General features: G+C 34.5%; 1 protein-coding gene across 7 annotated transcripts in view; it reads right to left on the bottom strand.

Moving 5' to 3' along the window:
• Positions 1–3,909: 3,909 nt before the first annotated feature.
• The window catches only part of LOC106875810 (rabphilin-3A), a 289,512-nt gene continuing 268,852 nt past the window's right edge, over positions 3,910–24,569 (bottom strand). For 6 of the 7 annotated variants that reach the window (XM_052970476.2, XM_052970468.2, XM_052970487.2 and 3 more), the window contains 5 exons: positions 23,525–23,679; positions 22,608–22,689; positions 18,692–18,788; positions 16,958–17,116; positions 3,910–5,276 (listed from right to left, as the gene is read on the bottom strand). In XM_052970476.2, coding sequence (XP_052826436.1) covers positions 16,995–17,116; positions 18,692–18,788; positions 22,608–22,689; positions 23,525–23,679 — 456 coding nt within the window. In that variant the 3' untranslated portion in view covers positions 3,910–5,276; positions 16,958–16,994. Of the gene's footprint in view, positions 5,277–15,681; positions 15,802–16,957; positions 17,117–18,691; positions 18,789–22,607; positions 22,690–23,524; positions 23,680–24,569 lie in introns of those variants that run through there. The other variant, XM_052970470.2, reaches the window with a different exon arrangement.

Raw genomic sequence — 24,569 nt, 5'->3', positions numbered from 1 at the left:
TAGTGTGAGCTATGAGGGGTTGCTGAAAAGTTCCTGGCTTTGGGTAAAAGAAAATACAGAAGGATCAGTTAAATATAATTTTATTCAACATTTTCTCCTCTCAGATTCACACACTTATTGCAGTGATCCTTCAGTTTTTCTAAGCTCTGTAAAAGAACTCAGAAGGTTGAGCCTTCAACCAGGCCTTTCATGATACCCTTAAAGTCAGGAACTTTTGAGCACCCCCTTGCACTTAAGGAGACAGTTGGTTCATGTGAGCTGTTTAGGGAGAGAGGCAGTTGGTGAGAGGAAGTGGTAGTAGTAATTGAATTAATCAATGATGGACACACAATTACAAAGAAACAGTTGCGGAGTGAGTGGTGAATTTGGAGGTAAGTATTCAAACCACCAAGAGTTGAAGTTCCTACTTGGAAAATGAGCTGTTGTTCTCTAAGTTGGTGAGTCACCATTGGACCATGAAACTCATTAATTCCACATACAGAGAGGTAGTAAGGTGAGTGGTGATCTGTTAAATGTCTACAATGTGACTTGCTATTTCAACTCCTTTGACAAATTCTTCACCACCACCTCTCTATCTTTGGTGTTCAGCAATACCTTAATCTGAAAACAACCCACTGACTCAGTAAACTGTGGCTGATTTTCCTTTTTGGAATGTTGGTAATTTAATATTTACCTCCAATTCTGCTACCTAATTTTCCTACTTCTTTTTCATGTTGCTCACTTGTATTCTTGCTTCTTTGTAACTTACATCACTCACACAGTGAGCATCTTTTCATCTACTTCATGTCTCTAACTTTTTAATCTATTTACTCCCAACTGGTCATTATACTTGATCATTTCATCAAAATGACAAACTTTTTCAATCATCACAACAACTATACTGAGTTCTCTTAATTTATATATTCTTTGATTATAATGCCACATAACTTTTGCTTATTGAGGTAACATTGAAGTTTATTATTATTATTATTATTATTTTTTTTTTTGTAGAGATTGAAGGTGGAAAATAGCAGTTGCTAGAGCATGGATGGAATGCCTTGCTGGTTTTTTGAATTTTGAATTCAAATCCTGACAAGGTCAATTTTGTCCTCCATCTTTCTGGGTGAATAAATAAAAGTATCAACCTATGGTGGCGGGCTGGTAGAGTTGTTACATTGAAGACCAGGATGCCTTGCTATATTTGTTTTGGATCTTTGCATTCTGAGTTCAAATCCTGCAGTAGCCTATTTAGGTGGCTACATACTTGGTCATTACGTGCTTTTAGCAGAGTCCACTCTGTTTCAAGCATTTGTGTCTAGCCTCCAGTCTGAGGTTCCCTCTTCCCTCTCACCAGCGTTGGAGGGCTGTAAAGGATCATGAGGAGTGCTTTTCCTTCCTGACTGAACAACATTAAAAAAAGGAGAGAATAGGTTTCAGTGGTTTTCTTTTGCCTGATCTAAAGAAGCAGTGAGCTGTATTTCTACATATTAAAGATTTGCAAAGTGGACTTGGTCATCAAGAGTTATTTCAAGTGTTTCTTGTTTTGAGATGAGGATATAATGTGTCTTCGTTTATATGAAGATATAACACAAAATACCAGAGCTTGAGCAAGAGAGAGAGAGAGAAATCATGAAAATTGTGATACAGTCAGATTTCAGAACATTAGACATAAGAGAGACGATGATGTAAAATAGCAACAAGACAAGTAGCAAAATAACATACTATCAGATTTGTCACAACCACTAAAGAGTATACGTCTCTTAAAATGAAGATGATGAACTCAACGAACCATCAACAGTTCCTTTGGCACCTAACTGAAGCCATACCCACTTATTTGCAGCTTTCTATTGTATACAATATTTTCTCACACCCACTCTGGAAGAAAATTAACAATGGAAAATATAGACATTATAACTTACTCAATAAAACTTGCTAAATAAAGATGAGATGAGTTATGAATAAAAGCTTTGTCCAAGAAGGTGTTTTTTCTCTTTCTTTCATATAATTTTTCTTTTTCTTGTTTGAAAGGGAAAAACCATCTATATAAGTCTGTCAGATCAGGTCAGGTTATGTGACACTAACAGTCTTGGCTTTTTACTTAACACCAGTACATGCTGTTAAGCCTCAGCTCAGCCATGATATAGCAGAACTATGAGCAAAATCATTCCAATCACAACCATTCTGTCTTTGTCTAAGGCCTAATGAATCTACATTAATTTGGATTTTCAAGATGGTAGAGTGTGATTTTAGTGTGATTTAACAGGTATTTATTGATTTGCTCACAGAGTGCAGATACATGCTTTTGTTGTTGATGTTGTACAGTCCCAGAGTGCAAACATGACTGAATAATTTAGAAGTTTGCTTCACAAGCATGAGGTCTTCAGCTCAATCCCACTTCATTTTACTTTTGGACAAATAGCTTTTACTATAGTTCCAGGTTGATCCAAGCCTTGTGAGTGAAACTGGGTTGAGGGAAAATATGTGGAAGTCTGCCAGATGGATTGTACATGTAATTCAAACAGCCACTCATAATGTCACTGATTTTATCAGAAGATTACATTAGTGATACACATGTTTGTGGAACATTCAGCCACATGCACTATAACAGAATGTGTAGGTGGTTCTGATTCTGGAACAACTAAATCACTTATGAAAACTAATAGAAAATCTATAATCTTTTATAATCTCCTTGTCAACTTTGATCAAAAGTATTCCAGCTGTGAACATGTCGTCTTTTTATGTATAATGATCATATTATTGAATATGTTATTTATTTTTAAATAAGTGTGATTTAACAGAGACTTAGATGTTATTGATAGCATGTTACAAGAAGTAGAATTCCTTCTAGTGTTCCCTCTTTCTGTCTCATCTCTGACTTTATAAACAAGTGATCAGATCTGGTAAAATATAAGGAAGTGATCTCAACATTGTAAGCTCATCAAATTGCCATGAATTTTACAATGTCATTGTTGGAACCATATTATTTTGTGAAATCTAATGTAACTAGATAGATTGGTTAGGTGAATGTGCAAACACTAGACATGGGAAAGTAATTGTGTGGCAAAATATGTACTGTCACACAAGTACTTTTCTGTGTCCAGTGTTTGCACATTCACCAAGCCAATCTATGTAGTTACATTAGATATCACAAAATAATATGGTTCCAACAATGACATTGTAAAATTCATGGCAATTTGATGAGCTTACAATGCTGAGATCACTTCCTTATATTTTACCAGATCTGATCACTTGTTTATAAAGTCAGAGATGAGACAGAAAGAGGGAACACTAGAAGGAATTCTACTTCTTGTAACATGCTATCAATAACATCTAAGTCTCTGTTAAATCACACTTATTTAAAAATAAATAACATATTCAATAATATGATCATTATACATAAAAAGACGACATGTTCACAGCTGGAATACTTTTGATCAAAGTTGACAAGGAGATTATAAAAGATTATAGATTTTCTATTAGTTTTCATAAGTGAGTTAGTTGTTCCAGTAACAGAACCACCTACACATTCTATTATAGTGCATGTGGCTGAATGTTCCACAAACATGTGTATCACTAATGTAATCTTCTGATAAAATCAGTGACATTATGAGTGACTGTTTGAATTACATGTACAATCCATCTGGCAGGCTTTCACATATTTTCCCTCAACCCAGTTTCACTCACAAGGCTTGGATCAACCTGGAACTATAGTAAAAGCTATTTGTCCAAATATCTTTCATAACCTCCATGTCAACATTGATCAAAAATATTCCAGCTGTGAACATGTCAACTCTTCAAACGGATTTGTATTTTGTTTCATCACCTCAGTCCCTTCCATTATTTTCTCTTTCTCTCTCTCTCTCTCTCTCTCACTCACTTCACAGTTATTTTAAATAAAAATAAAAAAATTAATGACAAAGAAAACTGATATCAAGATGCTAAATTTTATTTTCAATATTCTTCAATAATCACAGGATTTTATCAGATTACTGAGTCAATCCCCCAAAATAGTGGAATGATTGAGAAAATATGAAAAAAATATTGAACAATGTGTTTATGTGTGTGTGTGTGTATGTGTGTGGGTGTGTGTATATATATATATATATATACATATATATATAAAACACAGTAACAGAGCTTAAGCAAAATATTAAATGCAAAACAAAACAAATGATACAATTGTACAGTTTTAACATATTAAGGAGCTGGAAAAATTTGACATCTAGAAACTGGTGTAACTTTAACCAGTAAGAACCAGGTAAATTTAAACATGAGAAACTGTAGTGGTTGACCACTAAGAATTTGGCGAGGAGAAGCAAGAATATTTTAACCAATAAAAACTTGTTTTGATCATCAATATCTGCTATGATTTGGACATTAGGATCTGATATGCTTTGACCAATAGGAACTATTGTGGTTTGAACATTAGGAACATTGGTGGTTTGACATTTAAAAACTAATGTAATTTGACCACTAGGATCTGTTGATGTTCAAACCACTAACAACTGGTATCATTTGACCAGTAAAAACAAGACTAATTTCATCACAAAGAAACAGTGTATTTTAATAACAAGCAAACATGAGTTTCTACAACAAAGCACCAACATGTTTTATTAACTAGATATTATGTCATTAGTAAAGGTTGGTGTATTTTATTTTGAGCATTGTAAATCAGCTATTAACAGTATAACATCCCATATATTTTGTTAATTAGAATCCAGTATATTTTGTTAACAAGAATTTAGAATTTAAAAATACTTAACTAGAAACCAAAATCTTTACCAGCTAGATCCCAGTGTATTTTCTTTTCAAATAGAATCCAGTGTGTTTTAATAACAAGAATTAACATACATTTTTCAGAAGCAACAATACTCAAATGGAATATGAAAGACAAGGACATTTTTATGATAACCAAAAGTTCTCACATTTCTTTCAATTTTTTTTTCTGAGTAAGTGAAAGCTCATATTAGCTTTAATTGAACCAAATGGAATAAAATAAAATGGTAATAATAATGAAATACACAAATAAAGAAGGAAAGAAATTCAAATTTACAAGCTTCTCAATGAAAAGTGAATTTCCAAATAAGGTTGAAACTAACGGCAATCACAATGAGAATCTGAAAATCTTGCTCTTGGCTCAAGTAAAAGAAAAGAAAAAACAGTAAAATATAGTAGAACTGGTAAATAATAAAGAGAAGCTGCTGAGGCTGGAATAGTCTTGATGTTCAGGCAGTGGACACTTGTGCTTTGACCAAAGCTGACTTATTGGGGTAGTTAGGAATGTAGTCATCGAAGTCCTGTAAGAAGGAAAATTGACAAAATAAATTATGATGGTAATAGTAATAATATAAACAACAATTATAACAACAACAATAATACTGGCTTTCTAAGGCACAAGGTTAATTTTATGAATGACACCAATATATAACATATAAATACATATTTTATTCCCTTTGGAAGTATGATGACAATCTTATAAACGATGGATCCCTCACATATTTCAATGAGAGGTATTGTAGTCATTCAAGTAATTAAACGAACTACTTAGTAAATTAACATGTAAGCGGCTGAGTATTTGACAAATCTTTGTAAACTTAATGTAATTCTCATGCAGAATCTGTGTGATACAATGTTATGGTGAGATAAGATCATTGAATTTCAAGTACAGTCCATTTGATGGACTTTCACATTTGCTCACTTTTTGTCCACAAGCTTGTGTCAACCTGAGGCTATTATAAAAGACACTTTACCAAGCCAATGATGATAACAAAAATAACAATAATAATGGTTTCAAATTTTGCCTGACATGCTAACAATTCTGCCAGCCCACTGCAATAATAATGATAATAATAACAATAATAATAATAATAATAATAATAATAATAATAATAAAGCACCCACTACACTCTTGGAGTGGTTGGCATTAGGAAGGGCATCCAGCCGAAGAAACTCTGCCAAATCAGATTGGAGCCTGGTGTAGCCATCTGGTTTCACCAGTCCTTAGTCAAATCGTCCAACCCATGCTAGCATGGAAAGCGGACGTTAAACGATGATGATGATGATGATGATGATGAATAGTATGAAGTAATGGAAAACAACTCTTATAGTGAATTCAGATTCAGGTACTAAGAACACTAGTGTCATAAACATAAATTGAGGCATTTTCAAGACAAATCTTTATCACCACTACTCTTTTGCATGGTTCTCATTCTCCTACTTAAGCTGTTGAATGAGACAAAACATGGGTACAGAGTGTACAATAGACAAATCAATCACCTCCCTTACATGGATGATCTAAAGCTTTTCACAAAAGATGATCAACAACTGGAATGACTTTTAATTGTAGTAAAAACATTACAAATATTTAGCTGTATGTAAAAGGGATAGCATCCAGCATTCACAAATGTGAGGAAAAATATGAAAAGAATATTATTGTAGAGTTAGAGCAATCTTAATGCAAGAAACAAGATTGATGCAATCAGTAACTTAAGTATATCTGTGGTGACCTACAGCTTTATCATAAAATGATCCATTAGTGAAATCAGTAAAATTGATACAAAAATATACAATCTCATCACAGTCCACCACATGCATCACCCAAAGGCAGATATAGATAGACTATACACCCCATGAAAGATGAAGAGCATGAACTGCTGCAGCTACAACTGTCTCTAAGGACAGCAACCATAGCGTTAGGTGCCTATCTAAAGAACACTAATGACTGGATGCTTAAACTTGTTTGCAAACATGAAAGCTCCAAAATATGTATTCAATATGAGAAGAAGCAAAGAAATACAAGAATTCAAGATCAACGAGACTACAATGCAACTAGACGAGACAGAAGAACTCACTGTGGTAGCAAAACAGACAAAAACACAAGCCAAATCAAATAGACTCTCAGTGCTGTGGAATACATGGAAAAGTAAACCATTGTCACCGATCCTGATGTAGATACAGATATGACCCATCAATGGTTGGTTACATCTGCACTTAAATCAAAAACAGAGGGCTTCATTACTGCAGCACAGGATCAATGTATGTCCACCTGAAACTGCCAAGAAAACATTTTTTAAATGGTGCTGATCCTGCCTACCACTTTTGTGGTGCAGCCAGGGAAACAATGGACCACCTTATTTCTGGCTGTTTTATATTAGCCTCAAATGAATATATTAATCACAATGATAGATTTGGCCAGTATTTGCAATGGATTATATGCCATAAGTCTGGACTCCCATATGAGAAGAACTGGTGGGACCACAAGCCTACCAAACTAGTAGAAAATAAAGACATCACCATTCTTTTGGATTTTAGAATTCAAACTGATTGTGCTATACAGGCCACTAGACCAAACATTGTGGTAAAAAAAATCACAATGACAAAACATGTCTGTTAATAGGTATTCCAATCCCAGCAGACAGCAACACTTTTGTAAAAACATTTGAAAGGTAAGTAAATATAAGAACTTTGAAATAGAGGTCTAAAATATGTGGCATCTAAGAACAGCAACTCTATCTGTGATCATCAGAGCTCTGGGGACAATATCAAATGGTGCACTAAAACAGTATGGCTAATAATCAAGATGCCCCAAGATATCAAGTGTTTTCATAGGTACATCCTATATCCTAAGAAAAACATCAACAACTTGAAAATAACTGATTCTCTTAAAACTCTTTCAAAACTGAAATATTACAAATTTAACAGAATCTCAGTTCCTAGATTCTGTTCTCCTTCCCATGCAAAATGTCATTGCTAATCATGAATAATACCCATAGTAAAACATTCAACTTGTTGTTACTTGACTGAGTCTTGGAACGGTTTTTATAAAACAAAGCAACAATAATGTAAATAATAATAATGATAATAATGATTTCAAAGTTTGACACAAGGCCAGCAAGTCCAGGGGAGTGGGTAAGTCAATTACATTGTCCCCAGAGAGGACAACTGGTATTTATTTTATCGACCCCAAAGGATTAAAAGCAAATTTGGCCTTGGCGGGATTTGAACTCAGAACATAGAGATGAATGGAACGCCACCAAGTATTTTGTTTAGCATACTATTGATTCTGCCAGCTTGTTGTCCTAGTTCAGCTTTTGCCGGACGACCTACAAAATGATTTGTTTATAGTAATCAAATGTATGTGCTGTAAATTAGCTCACTCCTTCCATCAAATTGATGTTACCTAAATAGGTGCACAGTGTGCCACACATCAGGTGTTGATCTGACACAGAGCAATGTGAGATGAAGTGTTTTGCCCAAGAACACAATGCACCACATGGTCTAGTAATTCAAACCATGATCTTGCAATCGTGAGTACAATCTGCGCTCGGTAGTGAAGTGAAAGCACGTTATAAAAATAAAACTACTGAACAATAATAATAATAATGTTAGAATTCTAACAGTAAGGTTTCATTAACTTGAGGAAAGAATGATATTATTGATAGTCTTTTGACTGCTTCATGACAAAGAGTTTTATGCCAAACAATCACATGATAGTAATTCTACAGTTACCTGTTGATCCTGGGATACACAGAGTACTAAAGGACAAGTAGATGAGGAAGTCACATCACAAATGATCGCATAAGTCACATGACACACAATTACATGACAAGTGGTCACATGACAATGACATAACACCAACCTTACAGCTTAGTCACATGACAAACATGTATATGACAGGTGATATAACAAACAGTTTTATGACAGGTCAGTACATGATGGACATATAACAGACAATTATCCAATAGCAACATGATGGTTACAAAGTGGGACATGAGGGTTACCCAATAGACAGTTACAAGAGAGATATCAGTCACATACTGTTATGCATTAATTTATATATTTTTGTTCAAATTTTTCCATAATTTCATATATAATATAATAAGAATGCTATTTCCCAAAGCAAGCAAGTATTGCATCATACAACAAAACACAGTACATGGTCAACAAAGTAAGTATGTAACTTTAAAAAAATTGGGCTGCCTTATGTCTGGAACAAATTCATAGGAAATAAAAGAAATTGCACAATAATTCTTAATGATACAAGAAACATAATGTTAGATTATTAAACAAATTTTTTAAAGTGGCATTTTCAACAAAATAGAAATAAAAGAAAAATGTTATGTAATACTTCAGAAGAAAATAAAGTTTTTGATTTTAAAAAAATTAGAAAAATCAATATTAAAACAGAAAATGGAATATTCTCAATAATAAAACAAAGAAACAATGATATCTTGTGATTTAAAAGAAAAAAAAAATGTAATGAGAAAAAAAGGAGTTGAATATTTTGACATCTGCACAGGAAATCTGATTTCTGAAAAATAAAAATAATATTAAGTTAGAAACAGTTCTATTGTGTTTGGTGTAAATAATACAAGATTGTAAATTAAAAAAAAGCATGGTACATGGAAACATTTATTCATAACATAATAACAATAGTTTCTATTATAGATGCAAGGCCTGAAATTTTTAGGGGAGAGGACTAGTCAATTACATCAACCTCAGTGCTTGTTTGGTACTTATTCTATTGACCCCAAAAGGATTAAAGGCAAAGTCAACCTTGACAGAATTTGAACTCAGAATGTAAAGACAGATGAAATGTCACTAAGCATTTTGTCCAGCATGTTTACAATTCTGCCAGATCACTACTTTCATTATAATAATTTTTTTGTGTTATAGGCACAAGACCTAAAATTTTGTGGAAATGGGATAAATCGATTACATTGACCCCAGTGCTCAACTAGTACTTACTTAATCGACCCTGAAAAGGCTAAAGGCAAAGTTGAGTTTGGTAGAATTTAAACTCAGAATATAAAGCTGGATGAAATGCTGCTGAACATTTTGCCCAGTATGATAACAGTTCTTCCAGCTTTCTATCTTCATAATAATTATAAGAATAAAAATAATAATAATGTTTTTAAATTTTGGCACAAGGCCAGCAATTTTGGGGGTAGGGTAAGTCAATTATATCAACCCCAATGTTCAACTGGTACTTATTTTATCAACCCTGAAAGGATGAAAGGCAAAGTTGGCCTTAGTGGAATTTGAACTCTGAACATAATGACAGACTAAGCATTTTGCCTCACTTGCTAAAGATTCTGCCAGCTCGTTGCTTTGATAAATAATAATAATAATAACAATAATAATAATAGTATTTAATTTAAACACAAAGGTGTCAATCATATTGACCCCAATACTTTATTTTATTGACCCTGAAAGGACAATGTCATTAGGATTTGAACACTGAACAAAAAGAGCCTCAAAAATCTGCAAAATCTACTTAAAATTCTACTACAGTTTGAGACTGTAATGATTCTGTTCTTTATAACTGTATCTAATTTAGGTAGAAGGCCAGAAATTTAGTCAATTTTTGATGCTAGCATGTGTTGGATGAATACATAATATTGAGACATTGTTTTGTAGTTGGATGTCCTTCCTGTTGTTAACCTTTAACTGCTTTTCAACCAATAATTTTTTTTAAAAATCTACTTGTCTTAGAATATGCAAAGGTAAAGGATGATTTTTTTTGACAAGGAATGTTAACAAACATCACTGAATGCTTTCATGCAAAATAAAAAAAATTATCGGTATACCCAAATACATAAAGTAGCAAAGTTCCCCTTCAGTCACAGATGACCATGGGATTGCACCTAGAAAGTTTTCCTCCAAGGCATAAGTCCAGGCAAGGCTGTTTATGGAAGACCAGCAGTCACCCATGCATATCAGCCTCCCCTCTCCACACCAGCGATGTTGTCGAAGGGAAAAGCAAAGGCCGATACAGCTTGGCACCAGTGACGTCACAACTCATTTCTATAGATGAGTGAACTGGATAATTGTGAAATAAAGTGTCTTACTCAAGAACAGAACACAGCCTAGTCTAGGAATCAAACTCACTACCTCATGATTGTGAACCCAATGCTCTAATTACTCAGCCATATAAGGTAATAACAGGGGATTACAAATATTATCACAAAGGTTCATTTGCTACAACTTGGAAATCTAGATTTCATAATCATTCTCATTCATTTAAGTATAGAAGAAAAAGTAATTCTAAAAATCTTAGTAAATGCATTTGGGATTAAAAGATAAGAACATTAAGTATGAGTTAAAGTGGTCCATTATTAGTTACTGTTGTACAATATTGGCAATTCTACATGTGATCTTTGCCTTGAAGAAATGTATTATATAATTACTTCTAAATTAATATTATCAAATTTTAATAGCTATTTTACAATGAAATGTTATCACAAATTTCAGAAGGTATTTAAATATTTCAATTCTTAATTATCATTGCTTTTTATATATTATATAATAAGCATAATTTTTCTAAAAAAAGTTTTCTATATTCAATAAATAGATAATTGTCATGACATAGAATCTCTGTTTCCAACTTTCATAACATAAAATTCACATCGTTATTTTTTCGTTATCCAATGATGTCACCAAGAGTTGAATACAAAAATAACTTTTTTTAGATTATATTTCTTCTTAATGTTCTTTGTATATGCATTCATGTACTGAAAATATTTTCTTAGTTCACTTTGAATTTAACTAATTTTGGATCACCTTGAAAATGTTGAGTTAACATGTATTTTCAGATATATTAATTTGAATGATATTTTCTGTATCTAAATATGTTGATACAAAAGCATCAGTTGTGGCGTGCAAGAGAGACGATTGCGCTGGTATGGACATGTGGTGAGAATGGAGGAGGATAGCTGCGTGAAAAAGTGCCACACCCTAACAGTTGAGGGAACCCGTGGAAGAGGTAGGCCCAGGAAGACCTGGGCTGAGGTGGTGAGGCAAGACCTTCGTACATTGGGCCTCACCGAGGCGATGACTACGGACCGAGACCTTTGGAAATGGGCTGTGCGTGAGAAGACCCGGCAAGCCAAGTAAGATCGTTGCCAGTGCCCCTGGACTGGTTCTTGTGCGGGTGGCACATGAGATGCACCATTTTGAGCGTGGCCGTTGCCAGTACCGCCTGACTGGCTCCTGTAGGATTTTCGAGCGAGATCGTTGCCAGTGCCCCTGGACTGGCTTGTGCGGGTGGCACATAAAAGACACCATTTCGAGCGTGGCCGTTTTCGTGCGGGTGACACGTAAAAGCACCCACTACACTCTCTGAGTGGTTGGCGTTAGGAAGGGCATCCAGCTGTAGAAACTCTGCCAAATCAGACTGGAGCCTGGTGTTGCCATCCGGTTTCACCAGTCCTCAGTCAAATCGTCCAACCCATGCTAGCATGGAAAGCGGACGTTAAACGATGATGATGATGATGATGAAAAGAAACGATTGTCAGCTTTGAATAGTGAATTCAACAATTAAAGATGTGATTTTCTCTATCTGTATTTTTGTTGTCTAATACACTGAATTTCTTGAAATTCTGCTAAATGATATTTAAATATATATGACATACATGAGGAATTACCTTGGATGTACATTCTACTTGCATTTATAGTTAAAGATTTCAAATGTGTTCAGGTTGATTTTGCTTGTCAATGTTGTTGCTGATACCATAAATTAGCATCAATCAAGAATGATTTGGTTTTTCTGGAAGGCAACTCACAACACAATCAAATCAAACAGTCTTCTCATCACATAGCATAAAGCCATTTCCCCACAGCTGTGGAATCTTGTCTTGTGAGTTACCTGGTGACATCACTAGTGCCAGTGCCATGTAAAAAGCACCTAATACACTCTGTGAAGTGGTTAGCATTAGGAAGTGCATCTGGCAGTAGAAACCAAGCAAAAGCAAACACTGAAGCTTGACACAGTCCTCCCTGCTCATCAGCTTTTGTTAAACTATCTAACCCATGCCAGCATGAAAAGCAGATATTAAATGGTAGTAATGATGATGATGATGGTGGTGAAATATTGGAGGCAGGTTAATATCCATTTAAAACATTATCACCATCACCATCATTTAATGACCATCCTCCATGTTGGCATGGGTTAGATGGTTTGACAGGAGCTGACTAGCCAGGGAGTTGCCCAGGCTCCAATTGTCTGTTTTGGCATGGTTTCTATGGCTGGATGCCCTTCCTAATGCCAACCACCATACAAAGTATTCTGGGAGATTTTTAGGTGATAGTGGCATGGATGCTTTTATGTGGCATCAGCACAAGTGTGTTTAATGTGGTATCAGCACAAGTGCTTTTAATGTGGTGCCGGTAAAATACATCATTGAATTCACTCAGAATACTATACTTCTACACCACACCATTCAAACCAAAGCACTGCATTGTTACAGCCAGAAAAATACAATATGACTACTATATATCAGTGCAAAGCATAACATTTGTAGGATTCCATTAAACTGTTTGACGCACTGACATCAGCAACAACAATAAACAACAGTAAGAATTTACATGCAAAAGTAAAAGTTAAATATTTGCTAATCTGTTATGAAATATGAACCAAGCTCCATAATTATTACAAAGGATATCAGGAATTGAATAAAGAGATTGTTACACAATTCTATGTGGTTAGAACAATATTTGAATTAGTATAGGTTTTTGTTTAATAAGATGAGTGTGAATAATTCTAGAGATTTAGTTCCAAATGTTTAGTGCAGGGACAAGGAAGAAAGTTACAGTGTAGGTGATGGGAAAAGTGAAGACAGAGTAATTTGATTAGAAGTACTATGTTATGTCTGTCAGAAATGCTTAATTATCAACTAACTGTTAATAAATAGATATTTAAATACCAGTAATTGGGTTGTTACTGTTCAAATCCAGGTTATTTTGATTGAACATGCCAACCATGATCACTCTGTCTTTTTAGGATGTACAGGAATACAGTAGCTAATGTGTCCAGCTGGGTGTAACTTAAAAGAGATTTGGTTATTGTTTCTAGAAAGTTGAATGACCATGTAAAGACTAAACAACAGAAGCAAATTTGTCTAGTCATGCAAGTTTACTGAGGTGAATAACAAATATCATCAACCATTATAAATAATTACCATTAGAAAGAACAATAGGCCACAAAACATCAACATACAAATTTGCAGAATAAGTTAAACTTAATGTAAAAGACATTTAAAAATATAAATACAATATTAAACAGTTAAGAGAGAAGAAAAGAATCTATTGATATATTCAGAGCAAATTCTGCTTAGAATACTTATGTAGAAAACAAAGCATTAGCCACATATTGAATTTAAGTACAAATTGTTAGATAATTTTTGTTAGTTAACAGATTGTGTAAAAAAAGCTATACCTGTCACCAAAAGTGTGGGGAGAGGACCAAACAGAGGGTTTATTAAAATATACAACAAAACATTGGATTGTCAAAAGTGGTGATGTAATTACATTTATAATGATTAAATGATTAAATTTATAATGATTTTATAAATTTACAACTAGATTTATAATGAGGCAAACAGTGTTAAATTAAAAAGCAAGTGTATATTTAGCCTATAATCTGTCCTGATGGTTTTATATTAGGAGCGAAATAATATGCTGTAAGAGCAATTTTCAATGTTATTTTATATGTTTAGATGAAGAAGAAAGAGTAATAAAAATTAAACTCCATAAAATCAGCTCTAATCTATAATTGATTTAATTTTATTAACTCAAACTGATAAAAGATTGTTTATTCGAGTGAAATTTGAGCTCATAAACATGAAGCTGTACACTTAATATAATTCTTTTGGCTATTTCTGCAGCTTACATGTAATCAAACAAGAATCATTTTGCATAAGCATAACACCACCTTAAAAATGTTATGCTTATGCAAACATAACCTTTTGGCTAATAGTCTACAACTAATCAAAAGGTTGATGGTTCATATCATTTCATAGTATTGCATAAATTGGGAAATTAGTGTGTCTGTAGCGGATTGAATCAATATCTCACAGTGCACATCTTTTATTTTTAATTCCATCTCATTTAGAATTATTTGAGAAAAGTTTACTGCAGTAATTGATGAGTACTTTGTTAACTTCCTAATGTTAATTTATATTCTACTCTGGATACACCTTAGTCCCTAGGCATACAGATTACTCTGTCAAATGTAATGATTATTTATTCACATCATTTTAAATTAATCATCCCATAGCTTTGATATTTCAATGATGTGATTGTTTGGTTTTAGAGTGACATTATAGAGTTGGTGTGAGAGGCTGGATCTGACGAGTTAGAACATAAAACATATTTGGGCTGGATATTGTCAGTTCAAATACTAAAGGGTTAGAGAAGAATAAACCCTGTGAGACTGACTTGTTTAAGATGCTCTATATGAAGAGGAATTCTTCATATTGTAGTAAGTAGATGGTTAACTGGATGTTATGACAATAATGCCTTTCCAAAAGTGTGATTAGCATAAATGATGAAAAGATTTTATTGAATGAAGTAAATATTTGTGACCAGTAGATCAGAAATATTATATAGTCTATCATTATCATAAAGTTAATCACTTATTGATTTCAGTGTATACCTGCATTAACTTTTGTTTACATTAAAAAAAAAGGTGGGTGAGGATGATTATTTCAAAGTAAAAAATACATACAAAAGTTAACAACATTTAAATGTAATTTAAATGTTAATAAAAACATTGAACAAAAATCTTTATTAAAGCAAAAAATAATAGTGAAAAGCAAATATTTTGTGTAAGATGGTAATCTTTGGAACAATACAACAAAAGCAGGAGAGGAAAAGAAACAAAAAAATAAATTCAATGAAAGCATACACAACAATACAACAAACAACACCTGGAATTACCACTAATTTTACATTGCAACAATATCTAAGATCAATGCTGGACTATACCTTCTGGACAACATTTATGGTTCCATACATACCATAGATTTTGCTTGGAATAACTAGCTATAAAATTAAAATTTTGTAGGAAATATAAACATTTATGACATCCATTGTTATTGCTTTGTTTAATAAATACAATCATATAATAAAATCTGAAAAAAAAAAAAGAGCATGCCAAATAAGTACATAGGGATGGGGGAATATTTAATTATATTAATATAATAACATAAGAAATATTAAGTGATATTGTTGCATAATTGTTATCTTCTTCAGGCAACCAGTAAAAGTTTTCTTCAGAATTTTAGTAGCCTTGTTGAAGCTATTGGAATTTCAGAGGTGTTATTGACAAGATTACACTGCAGTGTGATTGTGTCATTGACATGAGTACACTGTCAGAGACCAGGTTGCAGTTTGCGTAACGAAAACTTTGGCATTGTGTACAAAATAATACATGTCTGAATGAAGTTAACACTCTTTGCGCATTTCTGAATGGTTAATATGTGTCTTCTGCACTGCAATCATTTTAGTTTCAACACATTGTCTCAGGTCAAATCAGTTGCCTGGCAAATACATCTCCAAAACAAATAGCATTAAGTAATCAAGAAGAAAAAGGATAAATATACCAAAAAAAAAAAAAAAGGAGAATTAAAAATTCACTAAGAAAAATAAATGAATATTTGAAACAACTAAAAACACCTACGTCTCTTTTTTTCATATGGGGAGGGAGTTAAGATCTGCTGAAACGAGCAGTTGGACTAAATAAAGAGTAGCTGTCATACATTATACTACAAATGTGATTACACTGTCAATGATGAGCAGGGAACTGTGAATTTTTTTGAGAGGTAACTTTGACTGAAAAATTACAGAAGAAAAAATTCTATATTTCATTTTAGTAAATTACATTCATACCATCAGAGATTAGATTATAGCATGGAATGCGGACATTAAACGATGATGATGATGATGATGATATCATTACATCTTTCTCAATATCTCTCTCCTTAGCCCCAGGCTAAATGATTAAGTACAATCCTTCTTAACACATCACTGCATCTCTCTGGAACTCTAAATTTATTAGTCACAAGGTCCTATTGGTGTAAAAATAAACTCTTTAGGTTCAGTGCATACCTGCATTAACTTTTGTTTACATTTAAAAAAAAAGTGGGTGAGGATGATTATTTCAAAGTAAAAAATACATACAAAAGCTATATTCACTCACTTTGTAAACAATGCCATGCCAGAAGCAAAAACTGCCTTCATGGACAAAAATCTGGAGTTAGAGTATGCCAGTATTCAACTTTCTGGTCAGGATTTCTTAACATCTCATACCAGTGTTGTAATGTGTCACCTTTGGATTGACTTCCAAATTCAAGTCCTCCTGGAATGTTAACATTATATTATGTGATTAGGATGTGTCAGGGGGTATGTGGATGCAAAATAGCTAGTCAATATTTTACTTTATTGTATTTTTGCAATCATTTTCTTCATACAAGCATGACAAAAAGTGACATAAGCATGATGACCTTATCAAATGACAACTATTCAACCATATTATAATGACAGCCATTCAATCAATGAGAATATTTTATAATGTCATTTAGAATGACTGATTCTGTTGGAAAATTGCTGTCAGCCAAATTGATAGAGTATCAACCTTTGGCAGAAAAAAGTTTACTGCATTTCTGGCACTGCACCATTTTCCACATAAAAATACTTCCTTGTGTAGTGGTTCTGTTATTCTAGTAGTAAATATATTGTAAAGAGGTGGAGCATTTTCATGTTCTAAGCAGTGAAAGCACTGTATGATATAAAAATGTTTTGCCAGCTAAAGAATTGAACTCAAATTTTTGTGTAGATATAGCTGAGAACAGAGGTTTCTAATCTTTTTACTCATGAGAAACATTTTAAATAAATTCTAAATCACAAGGAACCCCTACATAAAAACTAATATATATTTTTGTTAGTGATATAAAAACTTAGAAACTTCAAGAGAGCATGAAAGGATTCATTTTTAACAGTTGAACTCAAAGTAGAAAAGTTATAAATGTAAATGGAGTAAAAAAGCTTTTGCATAGAAATAACTCAAAGGGTGTCTACGGGTAGCATTTGACTTATTTTATCCAAAAGGATTTTTTTAAACCCAATATTTACATGCTATAAGGTAGTGAGCTGGCAGAATCATTAGCATGCCAGACACAATGCTTAGTGGCATTTTGTCCCTTATGCTCTGAGTTCAAATTCTGCTGAGGTTAACTTTGTTTTTCATCCCTTCAGAGTCAATAAAATAAGTACCAGTTGAGCACTGGAGTCAATCTAATAGACTTACTCCCCTCCCCCAAATTGCTGGCCTTGTGCCAAAATTTGAAACGAATATTTACATGCTATTGTTTATGGCTTTTCTACTTCAAGTTCAACAGTCAAAAAGTGAATTATTTCATATCTTTATTAACCTTTTTCATAATTAGACTTAAATTTCATGGATGATTAAACAAATCATAAAACTCTTTAGTAAGTTTGGTTGTGCTAGATCCATCAGATATGACAAGAATCTTTAAGAAATTTCTTGTTAACCACAACCTAATCTAGATCAAATCCCCTCATAATTCCCCCAATATAGGTAATTTTTTTAATTGGGTCTCCATACTATCTACAGATGCCAGGATTTTCCTATCTTATGGATTATGTCATGCATTTACAATAAAATTACAGGGGTAAAAATAGAACAAGAAAATTACTCAAAAATGCATTTACAAATAGCCTGTATATCCCCTTTTCTTACAAAACCTTAGGTTTCCAATGAATCCTGGTTGGGAAAATGATGGCTTAGAGAATTATGGACAGTGTCATTAATGTAACTTTTACCAGATGCTGTTTAGGTTGTCAGTAATATGATCATGACACTGTGCACCTCTGAAGACTATGATTATGAGTGTTAAAAGACAAAAATATTTACCAATGAAATCATTAGGTTTGCCAATATCTTTGTCCCACACAGTTATCTCCAATGTCTTATGTGTGAGTTCATTATATCGGATATTATAATTAAATACCTGCAAATGAAATAGATTCAGATGTTATAAGAGTACAGTAACATTGTTGAACAAAAACAAATTGAAAGGCCCAATTTCTAATACAAAGGCTTTGATTTATTTTACCTGAAAATCAAGCTTAATAATTTGTTAGAAACACCAGTCTAAAAGGAACTACAATATTCAGATTATTTATTTTATTAACACTGGGAGAATGAAAAAAAATCAACCTAAGTTGGATTTTGAGTTTGGAAAGTCCTTTCCAAATTCAAAATCCGACTTAGGTTGATTTTTTTTCCATTCATTCTCCCAGTGTTAATAAAATAAATTACCTGAAATATATTGTAGCTATTCACTGACAATACACACTTTATGAATTTATTATTTTCTTTTATTCTTTTACTTGTTTTAATTATTAGACTGTGGCCAGTACTTTCTTGTATTTTTTAAAGCCTGGTACTTGCTCTATTAGTCTCTTTTGCCAAACCACTAAGTCATGGGGACATAAACACACCAACACCAGTAGTCAAACAGTGGAGGGGGACAAGTACACACACACACACACACACACACACACACACACACACACACACACAAACAAACAAACACACACACAGAGGCTTCTTTCAGTCTCTGCCTACCAAATCTACTCACAAGGTTTTGGTGAGCTTAAGGCTATAGTAGAAGAAACCTGTCCAAGGTGCCATGCAGTGGGATTGAACTCAGAACCAAGTGATTGAGAAGTAAACTTAACTTACAACCACAGTGATTTTTTTTTTTTACTGTAAGAAATTCATATAATATCTGAAAAAGTAGGTAGTGGTTGTTATTGACTCTAATTCTTGGGAGCCCTTTAAAGAAGGGAAAAGGATAGTGCAGAAAAGCCCTCCACTATGAAACACTATGCCCCCAGAACCAGTGAAGTCATAATGAGAGACACACCACTACTTGACAGTAATAAAGAGAAAAATGGCTGATTCTTTTTTATGAATAAAGAACCCTTTAGCATTTAAACCAGCAATATCCAGCCCAAATATTCTTTTTGTTTTATCTTCAAACCTGCCAGACCTGGCTTCTCACACCTACCCTGCATATGTCACTCAAGAAATAAACAATCACATCATCAAAATCTCAAAGCTACAAGGTAATACATGATTAATTAAAAATAATGTGAATAAAAAGGCGAAGTGTTTCGTGTTGCATGACAGTGTGTGAGGGAGAATCACGATGTCATAGGAGAGTAATGTATCTGCATAGATGATTGTTTACTTGCATTTAATGAGGCTGCAAGGAGAGAGACTTGGAGACACCACTATGAAAGGTTGCTAAATGAAGAGAATGAATGGGAGAAAGAGAGTCTGCTGAATGTCAACCCAACAGAAGGACCAGCTATCCAAATTGACAGTACCTTGGTAGATAAAGCAATTAAGGGTACGAAGACAGGGAAAGCCCCTGGCCCATCAGGAATCACCGCAGAGATGCTTAAAATATCTGGCAGTGTCAGCTATAGTCTAGTCACCCATATAGTCAATCAGGTGATACATGAAGAAGTCATACCCAATGACTGGTGTAGCAGCACCATAGTCAACTGCTACAAATGTAAAGGTGATGCATTAGATACAAATAATTACAGAGGTATCAAGCTTTTAGATCAGGTAATGAAAGTCACGGAGAGGGTCATAGCTCAACTACTTAGGGAGCGAGTCAGTTTAGATGAGATGCAGCTTGGGTTCGTGCCAGGTAAAAGCACCACTGATGCTATATTTCTGGTAAGATAGCTGCAGGAGAAATACCTAGCCAAAGATAAACTTCTATACCTGGCTTTTGTTGACATGGAGAAAGCTTTTGACAGGGTCTCCTGATCCTTTATCTGGTGGTCAATGCAGAAACTAGAGATAGATGAGTGGTTAGTGAGATCTGTACAAGCCATGTACAGGGATGCTGTCAATAAGGTGAGGGTTGGCAATAAGTACAATGAAGAATTCTGGGTAGAGGTAGGGGTCCACCAAGGATCAGTCCTCAGCCCTCTCTTATTCATCATTGTCCTCCAGGCAATAACAGAGGAATTCAAGACAGGATGCTTCTGGGAGCTTCTCTATGCTGATGACCTTGCACTAATTGCTGAGTCACTATCAGAACTAGAGGAGAAGTTTCAGGTGTGGAAGCAAGGATTAGAATTAAAGGGCCTTAGAGTCAATCAAGCAAAAACCAAAGTCTTAATAAGTAGGAAGGCAGACAAACCACAAATCCCTTCATGTAGATGGCCCTGCTTGATCTGTAGAAAAGGTGTAGGTAGAAACTCCATAAGATGTACCCAGTGTAAGCTATGAACACATAAGAAGTGCTGTAATATCAAAGAAAGGCTAACTGGGAAGATAGTTTTTGCGTGTGGTAAATGCTCAGGGGCAGTAAACACTGAAAATGTGCAGAAAATAGCTTCTGTCACATTCCTGGGGGCTAAAAAACTACAAGTACTTGATAGCTTCCATTACCTAGGTGACCAAGTCAGTAGCGGGGATGGTTGCTCTGAGAGTGTAGCTGCCAGAATACGAATAACCTGGGCAAAGTTGAGAGAGCTCCTACCTCTGCTGGTGACAAAGGGCCTCTTGCTCAGAGTAAAAGGTAGACTGTATAATGCATGTGTGCAAACATCCATGCTACATGGCAGTGAAACATGGGCCATGACTGCTGAGGACATGCATAAGCTTGCAAGGAATGAAGCTAGCATGCTCCGCTGGATGTGTAATGTCAGTGTGCATATACGACAGAGTTTAAGCATCCTGAGAGAAAAGTTGGACATAAGAAGTGTCAGATATAGTGTGCAAGAGAGATGACTGCACTGGTATGGTCATGTGTGGCGTATGGATGAGGACAGCTGTGTGAAAAAGTGTCACACCCTAGCAGTAGAGGGAACCTGTGGAAGAGGTAGACCCAGGAAGACCTGAGATGAGGTGCTGAAGTACGACCTTTGAATGCTGAACCTCACCAAGTGACTGAGACCTTTGGAGATATGCTGTGCTTGAGAAGACCTGGCAAGGCAAGTGAGACTGTAACTGTGGCCTATGCCAGTACAGCATAATCAGCCCATTTAAGAGTATCCTTCAATCATTGGTCAATAAACTGCACTTGTGAAGACCTGTTGAAGTCGTTATTGTGGCCGATGACAGTACCACCTGAGTGGCACCTGTGCCAGTGGTACGTAAAAAGCACTATTCAAGTGTGGTTGATGTCAGTACCGCCTGATTGGCCCTCATACCAGTGGCATGTAAAAAGCACCCACTACACTCTCGGAGTGGTTGGCATTAATAAGGGCATCCAGCTGTAGAAACATTGCCAGATCGGATTGGAGCCTGGTGCAGCCTTCTGGCTTGCCAACCCTCTGTCAAACCGTCCAACCCATGCCAGCATGGAAAGCGGACATTAAACAACGACGACGACAATGATGATGATGATGATGATGACATTTGATAGTGTAATCTGAATGCTGAAGGATTAAGATATTCCAGATCACTAGAGTAAGAAAATACCATGCCCAATTCCCAAGAACATTACTGCATTTTTGGACATATACTGCACAGCCAGCAATCTCTACAGCACATTATACATAAGTAAAACTGAGACAGGTTCTGTTAACATTTGCTGGATATTCATAGTAATATCCAGGGAGTTCTGAAACATGAATTCTGATACTTTAACTATGTTTTAATTTGTGATGTTCAACATTTTGGCTCTAATCAGGGTAACTTATAAGTTGTGGTTTCTTTTTCTATTTCCTCATAGTCACATGACTGAAACAAGTAAAAGAGAATAAAAGGATTTGAAATATAAATTTATACTAACTTCATTATATTCAGGATTCAGTGTTTTTCTCTTAGTTTCTGTTTTAAATTTTGATTTCTTGCCTGGATCAGGTTTCATATATCTGAAGGAAATATTTTTAAAATAACAAAAAAAAAACAAAAAAAAAAACAGAAGTACAATAAACTGTTATCAACCACTTATTAACTCATTGATTATCATTTATTGTAAAGGCACATGGCTCAGTGGTCAGAGCATCAGGTTTACAATCATGAAGTTGTGAGTTTGATTCCTGGACCAGGCTGTATGATATATCCTTGAGCAAGATACTTTATTTCATGTTGCTCCAGTTCACTCAGCTGTACAAATGAGTTGTGACATCACTAGTGCTAAGCTGTATCGGCCTTTGCCTTTCCCTTGGACAACATCGGTGGCATTGTAGGGCAGGATTCATGACAGACAAACTGTAGACAGAAACTTTGCTGCATATGAGAACCGGTATCAAGGAAGGATAGGAAAATATTAGATTTATAAGCCCTAAAAATTCACTCCATAATTGCCCATGGGCGTATAGTATAGTGCTTAAAAGCGTGGGCTACTAAGATTCCGAGTTCAATTCCAGGCAGTGACCTGAATAAAAATAATAGTAATAATAATAACATTCAAAAATACCTTAGGAATGAGAACCCAGTTTCGAAATTTCCCCAAGACACCTGATGAAGGTATATCAGCCGAAACATTGTGTTAACAACAAACGAGATAAGGACAAATATCTGTCAAATGTAATGGTACTTATTTTATCAATACCAAATGTATGAAAGGCAATGTTGACCTCGATGGAATTTGAACTCAGAATGTAAAGACAGATGAAATGCTGCTAAGCATTTTACCTGGCATGCTAACAAATCTGCCAGCTTACCACTTTAATAATAATAATAATAATAGTAATAAAAACTTACATTTTCACAAATGGATCAGAATAACCATTGGAATCCATGGCTGCAAGATTGGCACATCGCACCACGCCAATCAATAAAAGTTGTTCTGATGGCTTGTAGCAAAGTGATAGAAGAATCTTTCCTCGTTCAACTGACTGACTATCACTAATTTCAAGCTAGAATTATTATAAATTAAAGGAAATTTAAAAGAACAAATATATATGTTTGATTCAATTTTTTTTATTATTATTAGATTAGTGAAAGAAGTATTGCTTACAACTAAAGGACCATAAACCAAAATTGCTAAAAAATTTTATAAATTGGAAGAAATGCTTTCATATCATCATGAAACTAATAAAGAGATAATTAACCTGCTTCCAATACTCATTAAAGATAACTGAAAAGTTTGAATCAAAGCCTTCTTTAAAATATTCAACATTTTTTTTTTTTGGCACTGATAACTCAGCCAGCATTGAAGCAAGATTGTAACCAGTAGTAAGCTTAGTGAAGCTGCACAGATATATCATATCAATAGTTATCTATTATTAGGATGTGTCACTGATACAAATATTAAATTAATTTCATCAACAATCAAACATACAACAATTCACTTTTAAACAATATATAAATAAAATATCTCTTTACAAAAAAAACAAAAGATGAAGACAGGTGTATAAACAACAAACAAGTGTATTAGTTTAACGCTTGGGAAGATGAGAAAGTCTTTTACGTTTTGAGCCTACGCTCTTCAACAGAAAGTAACACAAGAAAATAGACAGAGAGAGAATAAAAAAAACTTTTGGAGCTAGCAGTCAATCATGGCGATGGCTGGACAGAGATGGTCAGACAGGAGAGCTAGGAAGAAGGGGAGATAATAAAGTAGTGGTGATCCCAAAATGAAGGTGTGTGTGCGTGTGTATGTGAGATCGTGTAAGTGTGTACATGTGGATTGGGGCTGGTGACCTTGACATGTGGGTGTGTGCATGTGCAGGTGTGTGGATGATGGTGTGGGTGCTGGGAAGTGGTCAGTGCTAGTGTGTGCAGGGTGGTGTGATGTGGTCTGGTG

The sequence above is a fragment of the Octopus bimaculoides genome, chromosome 1, assembly GCF_046866305.1.
Source record: "Octopus bimaculoides isolate indiv1 chromosome 1, ASM4686630v1, whole genome shotgun sequence".
In the NCBI taxonomy this organism is placed as follows: domain Eukaryota; kingdom Metazoa; phylum Mollusca; class Cephalopoda; order Octopoda; family Octopodidae; genus Octopus; species Octopus bimaculoides.
Note: the sequence above shows the minus strand (reverse complement) of the source record. Positions and strands in the feature narration are given on the sequence as shown.